Source organism: Mchenga conophoros, linkage group LG18, assembly GCF_057382185.1.
Source record: "Mchenga conophoros isolate Kocher_MC1m ecotype Shallow Benthic linkage group LG18, M_conophoros_male_GT1.1, whole genome shotgun sequence".
In the NCBI taxonomy this organism is placed as follows: domain Eukaryota; kingdom Metazoa; phylum Chordata; class Actinopteri; order Cichliformes; family Cichlidae; genus Mchenga; species Mchenga conophoros.
This window is the reverse complement of record NC_140543.1, coordinates 24,508,030-24,521,471: the sequence shown is the minus strand read 5'-3', so window position 1 is coordinate 24,521,471 and position 13,442 is coordinate 24,508,030. Positions and strand designations below refer to the sequence as shown.

General features: G+C 39.2%; 1 protein-coding gene across 1 annotated transcript in view; it reads right to left on the bottom strand.

Annotated features, from left to right (window-relative positions):
- The window catches only part of kcnn1a (potassium intermediate/small conductance calcium-activated channel, subfamily N, member 1a), a 68,259-nt gene that overhangs the window by 7,641 nt on the left and 47,176 nt on the right, over positions 1-13,442 (bottom strand). The window contains exons 5-7 of the mRNA XM_085256024.1: positions 4,452-4,593; positions 4,001-4,111; positions 2,364-2,491 (exon numbers count right to left, since the gene is read on the bottom strand). Coding sequence (XP_085112150.1) covers positions 2,364-2,491; positions 4,001-4,111; positions 4,452-4,593 — 381 coding nt within the window. The remainder of the gene's footprint in view (positions 1-2,363; positions 2,492-4,000; positions 4,112-4,451; positions 4,594-13,442) is intronic.

Sequence of the window (13,442 nt, the reverse complement as noted above, 5' to 3'; positions counted from 1 at the left end):
TTTTGTTATAACAAGATCTTTTTTTCACAACGTTACAGTCCTTTAAGCAGCAGGTGGCAGCAAGTATTTTTGTTGTAATGAGAAATGATGCTAATAGTGAGAGATGATCTTGTTACAAGCCAAAAAAAGAATCAGTTTTTGAAAAAGTGGGAAAAGGAGCTCAATACGTGAAAGAAACGTATTATTAGGAGTTAAAAATGCCCCTGTGAGCAAGAATGCAATATGCTTCCATACAAGAAAATCCCAAAACCTGTTTGAAATCAAAACATTCCCATCTCTTTCCAAAACTAAGACATTGAAAAAAGGAAAAAGATGGCATGCCCTTTGTCAGTGCTACACACAGCTCAGTGGTAGGACTTCAGATATACACACCGGTCATTCAGTAAGCGTGCAGTGACTATGACTGACTTTGTGCACAATGAAACGAGTTGGGTGTTTTCAGTGCTGGATATTGTGAGTGTGTGTGTGTGTGTGTGTGTGTGTGTGTGTGTGAGAGAGAGAGAGTGCATATGTGCATGAGCTGATGTGTGTATGTGTGGATGCCACAGATAAAGGATGAAACTTGCCAGAAATAAACTGCCTAATGACACTGCTGAACATACGGCAACATCGACATTTCAAACATTTTAAATGAAATGCTGCACGATGATACATTGGACATGTTTTGTGATGCCTTCAACAAAGCGCCTCCTTATCTCTAATCAAATACATTATGGCTCTGTAAGAACTGTTAACGCTGATGTGCATAATATGCCATTGTTAGCAGTGGCATCACACAGCCATCATCTGAATGTGCGAGGGGAAGAATTTCCCTGTTTGGCAAATTATGAGACAGGATGACATTCAAGGGCATTTATTCATGTGCAAATCAGTATATCAGAGCAGAGTGAGACTGCTCGCTTACGGCTCTATCTCTGTGGGAAACTGCTCCAGCTCGTATGTGTCTGTTTGCCCGGCTTTGTCATCCCTTATGGCTGTCGAAGAATTGGGACTATTTGAGGTAAAAGCTCTACTTATTAGCGTAACACATTTTGAGTACAATTTTGTTCTACAAAACCCCAATGTACATGTTGCGTTGTGCCTTTTGTGCCATCCTATTGATGTCATGTACAAGGCCTTGTTGTTTGATCTCATATTAGAAAGGGAAAAAACAGCATAAATCAAGACTAAATCAACAGCAAGCATTTGATCCACATTAGAACTACAGGATAGAACACTGTGCTTATTTATGTCATCACAAAACCTTCAGGAGTGTAGGATGAGTTCTGTTGATGCAGGTTAATATAGCCCCAGAGCAGCTATATTAATCATGGGCAACAATATACACTACATCATCAATGATTATGAACTGCTGGCCAAGCCAACAAAGCTCCAAGCTCATTCTGCGCAAGATGCTTTTTCTTTCACACGTTCTCTCCAGACAGCCCTCCACTATCGACAATGTGGATGCTTTTCGTTCATTCAAGTCAGGGGGGAAATGGGAGGGAGAGGGAAGTAAATGGAACACTGAAGTAAAGAAAAAAAAAAAACACACAACCGAAAACAGCAATTCAGCATCCATCCTTTTTTTCTTCTTCTTCTTTTTTTTAGCAACAAGTAAACTTTTTTTTTTTTTTACATGCATGTCGAACGCAGACATGGAGAGAGGAGGAGCAGGATGTTGAAGAAACAGTAGGAAGAGGATACATAGAAGACTCAACTTACTTCTGAGCTCTGCGGTGATAGAGCAAAACAAAGACAGAACACAGTACAGATTTTTAACCCCACAACATTCACGAAACGAGCGAAAACCATTACACTTCTCACTGTAAGCACAGGGTAAAAAGAGGGTCGCGGGGAGAGGGGGGCAAGGGAGGGGAACAGGAAGGACCATTACACTAGATTGCAGAGTGTTTGTGCGTATGTGTGTGTGTGTGTGTGTGTGTGTGTGTGTGAGTGTACGTGTGTGCGCGCGCACGCTCTGTATGTGTCCATCTGTGAGAGCTTACATATGTGTATGACAATCAAAGGAAATGGTCTTCAAGGAGAGGACATTGTGGGAAAACAGCATTGTTGATACTATCAGATATACACAACTATGTGGTATTATAGCTGATAACGCTGCCTAACAACAAATAACATTAAGGAATGAACCCAAAGGGACTATTTTCTTTTACAGCTAATCAGTAAGAATTACATTATCTCAGATTAACAGTTCAAATGATAATACAGCCTAAATATGTTAACCACAAGTAGCATTAAAGATTGAGCATCATTAGTTCTGGTTTTAGGCCATGCTGAAAGTCTCCTTGGTAGTTTGTGGTGAACGTCTCTGTCATATTTAGATTAGATTATGCAAAACACACAAGGTGCAGTGAACTTACTGGTGAATGGCTTGGAGAAACTTGCGCTGGTGTTTCCGCACCTTGGCGTGATCTATCTTCTTGACCAATTTTGTGTGTTTGTAAATGAGCCATGTTTCCCTGAGTACATTGGCAGCTGTGTTCTTTACCTATGAAACAAGGGCGAGAAACTTATATAACATAGAGTAGTTTGAACTGCTCTGACAGATTACAGACTGAAGCACCCATCTGTGTGTATTATTATGATTAACAATAATTTCAAAAAGTGGTTACACACAGAAAAATAAAACAATAAAAAAGGTTAAGTTAGAATTACATGTGCCAAAAACTCATTGTATTTGACTCCATACACACACTCACCAGCCATTTCATTAGTTGCACCTAGCTAATACTGGTTTTGGATTTGTGAGAGCCAATTCCTCATGACATCACACAGTTACTGTAGATTTATCAGCTGCACATCCATGACATAAATCTCCCATTCAACCACATCACAAAGTTGCCCTGTTGGACTGAAACTTCTTGTCATTTCAAGAAACGATCTGAGCTTTGCGACATGGGGCTTTATCCTGTTGGAAGCTGCCATTGGAAGCTGGGTACACTGTGGTGTTAAGGGTTGGACAGGTGGTGTTTAAAGGGCGTTCAGCTGGTACTAAGTGCGTTTAAGCACCTATAGTTCATTTACTCTGGTCCAAATCAGTTTATGAATTTGTAAGCTTGTAGCTTTCCCCGTGGTTTGGTTTGTTTACACAGAGTAAAGTCCAAGAGAACCAAAATGCATCACTGCAAACTACGTGAGAGTGTTCAGTCTGCTTGAATGGATCCGTGCGTTCATGGTGTTTATGCCATATTCTGACCCTACCATCTGAATGTTGCAGCAGAAACTGAGACTCATCAGACCAGGCAATGTTTTTCCAATCTTCTGTTGTCAAGTTTTGGTTAGTCCATTGTCGCACCCGGCCGGATTCTCTGCTGCTATAGCCCATCCGCTTCAAGGTATGGCATATTGTGCATTCAGAGGAGCTCTTCTGCATACATTTCAGTTTAATTTTATTTATATAAAGCCAATTCCCGACAAAAATTGCCTCAAAGTTTCTTATAATGTAAGGGAAAGACCTTAAAATATTAGAAAGCTATCCCAAACAACCCCCTGTCAACAGTTGGAAGGAAAAACTCCCTTTTAACAGGAAAAAACCTCTGACAGAATCAGGCTCAGGGAGTGGCAGCCATCTGCCACAACTTGTGGGGGGTGAGGGGAAAGAGAAAAGAGCAGAAAGAGGACGAAGGGAGAGAGAGTCAGGGTTTAATAGTTACAAACGATTAAAACCAATAGTCGGCAGAAAACACACATAGGTTTCTTCAGCATGTTGTTTTGCCCATGTCTGCATATTTAAATGCACTGATTTCCTGTCATGTGACTGGCTGGTTAGACGTTTGCATTAACAAGCAGTTGAAGAGGTGTACCCAATAAAGTGGCTGGTAAGTGTATTGTTTATTCTACAATCCCAGTCAAATTAACAGACTGGAAGAAGCAAATTGTCACACATTTTTTGAGCTGAGAATGCTCGAAAGAGTTATAAACCAAAACATTCTCATCACTGTTACAAACACAAAATGCATATTATAAGAGTTTACTATTACAGTTTACTGTGACTCACTCGTTTGCAGAGTTGTGTGTCCATCATGAAGTTGTGGACATGCTTCTCAGCCTTGGTTAGCTCCAGCTTCCTGGCTACCACTGCAACTACCAACGCAGTGCAACCAGCTCCCTGTTGCACAAAAACAGCAACTGTTCTTTCTTATATGGACACTACATTGTGTTTGGCTGGTGTTACATAGATCTCCATATATACATAGTACATTTCAGGTTCTTTCAAATAAATGACCAGTGTGTGAGCTCTACAGAAGAAGAATTAAATACATGTTCTGGTAGGTTAAAAACAAACAAACAGAGGAAGCGAGAAACAAATATATGTTGAGGAATCAAGTTGAAATCTGACGATCAGGTTGCATGATAATACTTTGAGCTTGAGGTTTCGTTCTATCTGATCATAGTTGTCTTGTGTGTTCTGTTATACATTTATGTAACTGAAGACATGATGAACCTACCATGATCCCTGTAAGCAGACACACGCCTTTCCCACAGTAGGTGTGTGGTACCATGTCTCCGTAGCCAATGGAGAGGAAGGTAATCGAGATGAGCCACATGGCTCCCAGGAAGTTACTGGTCACTTCCTGTTTGTCATGATACCTAAGGCAATGGAGATATGCAGAAGTCAGGAAAGCTGGAACTCAGTTTCGTGAATGTGAGCATGCTGAAGAATGACATGGTGCTGTGTGAACCAAACGGGTTGTGAGCGGAGGTGGTGGAGGTGGTGAGGATCGAGGAGTAGGAAGAAATCATGTTGGAAGGTGAGACACCTGTTTTATAAAGCCAGTTCTAAAAAAAAATGCAGCAGATTTTAGTGAGAAACAACAAAGAAAAGGTCTACTCAGTACATGTGCAAAAAACAGTAGAATTCCTTTCTGTTTTCCTTCATCTTTAAGACAGTTTTTAATGCAGAGCCATATTTTTAATGGGAAGGACGCTCAGAATAATGCGAAGGCAGGGGAAAAAAAAATCACTTTCTAATAGAAATAACTGATTTGAAACTGAAACCATGATGTTCACCATCTGTCAGTTTGAAAATGAGGCACTTGATGAGATGAATGATGGGAAATTTAAAAAGAAAAAAAGAGTCTGAGGCCAAATGACATCATCTTGATTTAAAATGGAAAGAAATTATACTAAGTATAGTAAGCAAGTTTTAAATGACAAAGAGAGAGGCCATGTTGCTCAGCGTGACTGGATATAGTGCCATGGCTTTAAGTTATTTTCAGTATTGCACCAGAAGGTACATCAGTGCATCCAAAAATGCATACGCTTCTTCTTTAAATCAAACTAATAGTCGGATTATTGGTCAACGTTTAATAAAAATCTTCCTTCCTTCTCAGAGTTGCCCCGACAGAAGTTTTGGTAATGCAAATCATCAGTTCAAACTGACAGCCATGCTTGAAAATGTCGGACCAAAAGGCCCATAGTGCATACGTAAAGACACTTCTGTAACAAAAAACACAACGCACACAAAGCTGGATTGAGGATGACATTGCCATACCTTCCACAGCAAAGCAAAAGTCAATCACGGAGGCAAATCTGCCTCATTCACCCACCCTCATTCAACTCGCCTGATTATTCCCAATGGGCTGTCTAGGAGGAGATCAGATAAGATTTAATTTTGAAGTCAAAATCAAATATTCATTAAGCACTTTCAGACAACATCACGCTAACATCCTTATGACAAGGCAATCTAGACTCTGAGTCTAATTTCTTGGGATTTGGTTAAGGATTTTGTAAAGGGAGTTCTAACTGGGCCAATCATGAATTTCCGATGAGTTTGAAATATCCAGCAGCGTCCAAGCCTATGAACTCAGAATGACCAGCACAATCATCTCTAATTAGCGCACAAGTACATATCAGAACAGCTGGGGTTCAGTCTATGAAGTTTTTCTCTACACCAGGAGGGGAAAAAAAAGATTCACAGTTTCATAGAAAAACCGTTTCCTCTTTCTCCTCCAAGACAGTTCATTGTTACCAAACACCATAAATGAACTAATCATGCCTTCCACATTTCTTAAAACTCCCACTCTCAAGTTTTTCTATTCATGCTCAAAGTCCGGGGGAAAAATAGCTGAGCGTTTTTGTCCCACAGAATGTCAAAAAAGTGTGTGGTCTATGGGATTCAAGCTTTTTCAATAACATGCAGAGAAGCAGTCTGTACAATACCATGCAGGAATAAAAAACATGTCTGCATCTGCATGCTTCAAAGCCAGTATATTGAGAGCAGGGGAGCAACAGAAAAACCTAGGGTCCATTTAGAGATTAACACCACCTATGACAAATCCTGAAGTATTACCATGTGAAAGGGGACCGTTACGTCTTCTTGGTACTGTTCATTTGTAAACAGTGGGGTGAGGACTGGTTGAGTAACAAAGGAAGAAGCTCATTGAATTTGACACCCCTGTCTCTTTTACCTGCATCCCAACACTTCACCAGCTGCCCTTTGATAACTGCCATGGGGATAAACTTGATCAGCTGGCTAAATATTGTAATTGCAAGTGACTACAATGTTAGTGACTAGTATGTTAATTTCATTCATTTTGTCATCAAGGCATGCAGAGAATGAGTCACGTCTCCAAGGCAGGCAGGAATGTGCTGCACCTTTCAGCACAGTGAACAGTTTATTGCAGTACAATATGGTCGCCTCTGTTGTAAATATGACCTATAAATATGCTTGGCAACAATGCAAAGAGGCATTGTTGCTTTCTCTTTTATCGCCTGTTTTTCTGTTGGTGGACATTTCATTGCACATATTTCAGCTCTCTGAAAAAGAGCAGAAGACAGCAGTACTGGAGCAGAGACAGAGGCTGAAATGGGAGCAAATCAATAGCGTTTTAAGGCTCTCAATATACTGTGTCAAGTTTTGGAATAGCATGGAGAAGAGCTGGCACCACTTTCAACTTATTCCAGGACAGGACATATATAATGTCCAGAGCAGATAGTTGTAATCCCCCCTGGTTAAATTCTCCCTGACAGACACTAACAGCAAATGCATTATTCTTGGATCAATTACCCAAACGTTTTACAGATTACATTATTTATCCAGCATCAAATGCAACAACATCCATTTACATCCAAAAGAGCACCGAGGCCTTCGTTCTGCGAGACAGTGTGATGACCACAACACAAGACCGATAAGGCAACGTCTCAAGTCGCAGTGTTTTAACTAAGCTGACCAGCAACGAGATAAACAATTGCTTGTGAATGACTATATCGGCCTGTTCAAATCACCATCGGTGTAGTCTAATCAGCCTTTTCCCTCCCAACATGGCTATGCTCTCTGTTTATGTGCACGAATGGAATCACTTCATTTTTCAGCTGCTGTTGTCTGTAGATGTTTGACAGAGGCTGACAACACAGCCTCTCTATAAATAAAGTAGCAAGAATGGATCACATGTGAATGAGGCGCACTTAACCTTGCCAACATGCACACACACACATACACTCAGGTTTTCCTTTCGAACTGGATTCCTTCACATACGCGAAATATTTTAACAGATGTTTCCTTCAGAACAAGGGCGCTTTTTAAGGTATCACACACATAAAAGTTACTACTGTGCTTCGTGCGCCTAAAATGCACAAATGAATTAAAAAACACTTGCAAAACCCGATAGTACAACAATATTTAGATTTCAAACATGCTAGAGGAAGAACATCAACCTTGCCTCTGTTTCTTGCCTTCTTTAGTCAGCCGGCACAGCGAAGCAAAGAGCCAAGCACTTTGTTCACACTGAAAAGCTCGTGCTTTACATTCTGAAGTCATCACCTTCATATAGTAACACCACATCACCACTTTTGTCCAGATGTTCAATCGAGGCAAAATAAATGGAAAAAAAAAAAAGTCAGAATGCCAAAAATTTAATCTGAACACTGCTGTGATGACTTTTAAACAAATACATCGGGATGCTCCGCGGGGGGAGGGGTTTTAGTTGCAATAAACATGAGCAGATTAAACTCAAAGTAATGACAGCTTCTTTGAAAAACTGCAAACCTAGCAGTGTTTTTACAGCACAGCAATACACAAAAGTAAGCAAGCAAAGCAGCACAGCAAACTAAAAAAAATCTGTACATTTGCTAATTGCTGAAATTGAAAGGGGACATATTGTATTTTTACATGCTTTATCATATTTATAGTGTTAGAAAAATGGATCACATTACAAATTTAACATGGCTGAATTTTTTTTTAAATTGCCATGTACGAGACAAAAGCTCAGGCTTTTGAATCGTTGGGATTTCTTGTACCTTTAGGCTCAGTTTACCAAGAGCTCTTCTGCTCTTAGTTCTTTATGAACTAAAAGTACAAGTCAGAGAGAGAAAGGAGGTGTATGGTCATCTCAGTTGAGCAGCTCTGGCTGTGAGCACAGTATTCCCACCCACTTGGTGTTCAAACACTCAACCAGAAGGGAGGATGGCCTTTGGATAATGTTCTTCTGAAGGAGAGGAGCTAAAACTGCTTCTTTCAGACAGAGGGCTGAACCGAGTCCCAGTGTAAGCTATATATGGATTATTTTGAACTGATTTATGCAAAGCTACTCAAGCAGAGTCCAAGAATTAAAATATGGAGTTGGGTATGATAATATCGGAATAATAAGTCCACTTTAAATATGGTGCGAGTTTTCACAGTTCAAAGCAATACAGTACAGAGTTTTTAAAATCCCAGATTCTTCCTGTGGCACCAACGTGAGATTGATTTGTGATTTTTGAAACTTTACAAGACCAGATTTTCAGTTTTCTCTAATGGCACGATTAGGTAAAATTTAGTTATGGATTAAATGTGTGAAAGAATTAATTATGGTTAATTAACAAATGTTAGCATGCTATCAATCTAATGTGATGAACATGGAACACGTTTTAGTTAAAAATATGTAAAACTTAAAAATTCTGAAGGTTTTATTATTATGCAGTTTAGACTCAACCCACTGTAAAGTTTATGCCCTAAATTAACTGTATTGGTAATTACCAAAATTGTTTTTATGTTTCAGTAATGGTTAATCCACCAGTATGCACAAGCTCTTTAACTGAAATATTTTAATGTTGGTGTTATTGTTGTTAACCTAGATTTTCAAATGTACTGGTTAAAAAAATAAAAATAAAAAATAGTTGTTAAGATGCCAAATTACAGTGATCTACTTGGATTCCTGAACAGAAATTTTTATTTGATTTGATTAATTCCTTCTTAAAGAATTTCAGTGTAACAGCTCAAATTTATAGAAATATTAATTCATTAAAGTTTGTTATTTGCCTAATGAATAATAACATTTTTCAATGTGAAACAATTTTTTGAAAGTTTCTAAATCTTTATTTGTGTTTTCTTGTTTTTATGGCCTGTGGTCATATACACACATTATATACATCTCCCTCTCACCACCTGGTGGGTGATGTTTGCGGTCCTCAAGCTTGGGTCCTCAGGTCTGGGAGTTTGAGGGTCCTATGCAGTATCTTAGCTGTTACTAGGTCGGTACTCTTCTGAACAGAGACATCTGGTGTGCTTGGAATCTGTGTCCATATGTGGGGTAGTGATGTGCGATACCACTGATTTCCTTTCCGATCTGATACCAAGTAAAATTCAGGGTGGTATCGACGATACTGATCCGATACCGATACTTTATACAAAACCGTATTTTATTTATTGTATCTTTTATTGTATCTCAAATTATAGCATCATAATGATTACAGGACATCAGATTACTTGTTCTTATCACTTAATAATGCAGAGTTCATCATATAGAAATAAAAAACCTGAAGTTGTGCGCTATTTGAACACCTTGCCTGCCTGCAGCACTAAAGGACTCCGTGAGAGACGTCTGTCTCGCCCTAGCAGCACCTGTCCATGTCCTCCTCTTCAGTTTGCCTCAACATACGCTCGTCATATTCTCTGATATGATTTACTCTGAGGTGTTTGACAAATTTGTGGTGTTGCCACGACACCTCACTTTCTTGCCACATGTATTGCAAACCACGTCTCGGCTGTTTGTGGATGTAAAATACGTCCGCACATGACTCCAATTACGCACATTACTTCAATTATCCTATTTATACAGCTGTATTTCACGCGGAAGAGGAATAGTTCCTTCCAATGTAGACAATCCGAATGATATAGTTTGTTCCTGTTAATGATAAACTACAAATTTACCCTAAATTACTAAAATATCGATATTTTAATGTGAGAATCGATTCTAGAACATAAATGACTGGTATCGGAGGAATCGATATTTCAGGATCGATCCGCACATCCCTAATGTGGGGCATCCAGGTGGTTCTCAGGTTGCTCTGCCTGGTCTTGGAGTCCTGGTGATGCTTTGACCCATTGGTGTTATTTCCAAAGCTACTATGAAGTGTGCTCATGTATTGACTATACATTTTGCCTGCTGCAGTATCTGAGAGGAGCTTCCATGTTGTGGAGAGGCAGGTGATTACCTGGACGGCAACAGTGTTGTACCCTTGTAGGGCTCCTTCATGCATATCACCTCTTACACTGGGGTGGCTGTGTACATGTATTTTATAATATCCATGTTTAAACAGCTTAGGAACAAAATAGATTTCCAAGTTCTCTAACTGCTTTCTGTGTAATGTGTACAATGAAGAAAGCTTTTATATGAAAGTATATGTCATGCAATTCAAACATGAAATGAAATTATGCAGACGAATCTGCAGCAATCTTCACCTCTTGGCTTTGTGCCCAAATCCAACTCTGTCAAATGAATTCTTAAACACACTTGAGCAGTCAAGGGGCTCAATGTCACAGTGACCTGTCATCAGGAAATCAAACACAGAGGAGTGGCGGTCTCACAAGATCTGATGTAATTGTGCTTCGGTCAATTAGCACGAAATATAAACCACATGGAGGTTCGCCATGTTGCAGAAACTGGATATTAGCTTTAAATTAAGTACCTGTTAGATTTCCTCTATATATATATTGCAGGGAAGAAAATGAATTTTAAAGTGCCAGTGCAAAAATGCACACACTTTAAAGAAGAATTAACCTAAATCTACTGCACTACTGTCAACCAACTAAAATGTTTTATTTTTAACTGAAAGCTCTTTGGATTTGCTGACTCAAGGTTTTATCCCCCCCTCAACGAGGCTTTCTCTGGGCCTCTGCTTCCAGAAATGCTCAGAGTGTGTTAGCACATCTGCATTTTTAAATTTATTTTTACAGGGTCAGTGAGAAAACTTTCAAACAGTATGCTGTAACTGCAGAGATTTTCTGCAAGTCACTCAATTATGAATAATGAAGTAAATAATGTCAGCTGGCCTAAGCCCTTTACAGTGTTGTGTGTGCGCCCTTGCAAACTTTCGTAATTAACCTGAGAACTACAGTCAGTCTTTCCTTTCATGAAGTCAGGTCTCTCTGTGCTATGCTGGGACTGTCCTCCCTAATCTACAGACAAGAAACTCCATTCGTGACACCCTTAATCTTAATGTTTCAGAGCTGGAGTGTGTGCTTACATCAAAGGTTATCAGATTGACAGTAATCCATCACAGATGTTTCACTGAATTAGGATAGAGACACCTCTAGAAAAGCTCCTCAGTAAGCTTCCAAGCCCAGTAACACACTTTACATTCTCAACTCCAACAATAGTTGTTTTGCTCAAGCTAAGAAGCACTTCAAAACAGTTTCCATGTAGAGCTGGGCGATATGAGTTTTTTCATATCACGATATGTTTTTTTCATTTCAGGCGATAACGATATCTATCACGATATAAGCCAAATAACTATATTTGTAAGATTTAAATGTGCCGTTGCTCACAAGTAAAATGTGAAATAATCAGCAGCTTGTTTTTATTTAAATATTTATTTCCCATAATAAGTTCAACAGGGTAGATGTACTTAAGGAACATGAGACTTTTTCAGATAGATAAAGGCAAATATTGCAAACTACACAAAAGGCAGCCGCTAAAGCGTTTAAGTTTCAAAATAGAACAAACGAAACAGACTACTAAATTGTCAATTCCACTTAGAAACAAAATATTAATTCTAAAAATAAATCTTAGTTTGTTTTACAGAAGAACAGACAAAACTGACTAACTTTTGTCAATATCAAATAAACTGAGAACTAAAAGGAAATTCTCAATCTCTCCTTGTTGTATAGCTTAGCTTTTCAAACAGTTTTAACAGTTACTTTAGTCTGACAAAAGCCGAATGACGAATTAGCGCTTCCAGTCAGAGACTGAGGCTACGTCCACACGTACACGGGTATTTTTGAAAACGGAGATTTTCCGTTTTCGTTTTAAAAAATAATCCCGTCCACACATAAAGGCAGAAATGAAGGAAAACGCTGCTATGAACATGCCAAAGCAGCAGGTGGCGCTAGATTCCTAACCGTGCCGAAATGCTGGCCAATCAGAAGTCTAGAAGCCTCGGTGGGAAAAAGTAAACAAAGCTGGGGCATAGAAGCAGAACCGAGTCGTGTGTGTGGAGCAGAGGTGTGGACTCGAGTCACATGACTTGGACTCGAGTCAGACTCGAGTCATTAATTTTATGACTTTAGACTTGACTTGAAAAAATGTTCTAAGACTTGTGACTTGACTTGGACTTTTACACCAATGACTTGGGACTTGAATTGGACTTGAACCGGTTTACTTGAAAAGACTTGATATTTTACCCCAAATATAAAATTTAACATGCATATTATATAGAGATTGAAAATGTGACGTCATTCACGGGTAGAACCGCAAAGGATTCTGGGAACTCGTGGCAAGCGGTACTAGCTCACGCAGGCTTTCAATTAAAATCAGTCACACAGCGATAAAAAGAAACACAAAAATGTCAAGAAGCTGTTGTATTATTAACTGCAATAGCCGGTCGCATGACAGCCACGGGAAGCCGACGGGTAAAGAGATCGGTTGTTATCGGATTACGTCGTTGAAGAGAAATTGTTCAAGCCATGTTTCCGAAGTAACAAAGATGCGGATGGCCTGGATTGCAGCCATTCAAAGATAAAATATAACGTCCCAGAACACTCCAGCTTACAGGTTAGTCTGCTCCAAGCATTTACACGAAGGTCAGTGTTTTTTAGTAGTTAATACGTCATTTTCATAACATAATTGGTGATATAGGTTACAAGCAAGTCTGGCGCTGAACAGAAATTGTCCGCTATGCTCCTTTATTTATTGTGCATAAATAGTGAATTGTCCTGACACAATATTGCGTTTCGCTTCTGTTATTATGGTACATTGACAAAAACATATACTTTTATTCACAGGATAAAACAGGTTTTTTGTATCACTAATTGTCCAGTACGATTACAGCATACAGTATTATTGTCACTGCTACATTTCTGTGATGCTACCAGAAATTATTTCCACTACTAATTAATTACCGTTGAGCTCAAAGGTCCTATTAATAAACGGTTAAGGAATGTGTATTTATGACGACAATTTGTGAGACTGGTAAACTTATGATACGTACGATGGTCTTTCGTTCGACACGGTGCGTTTCAA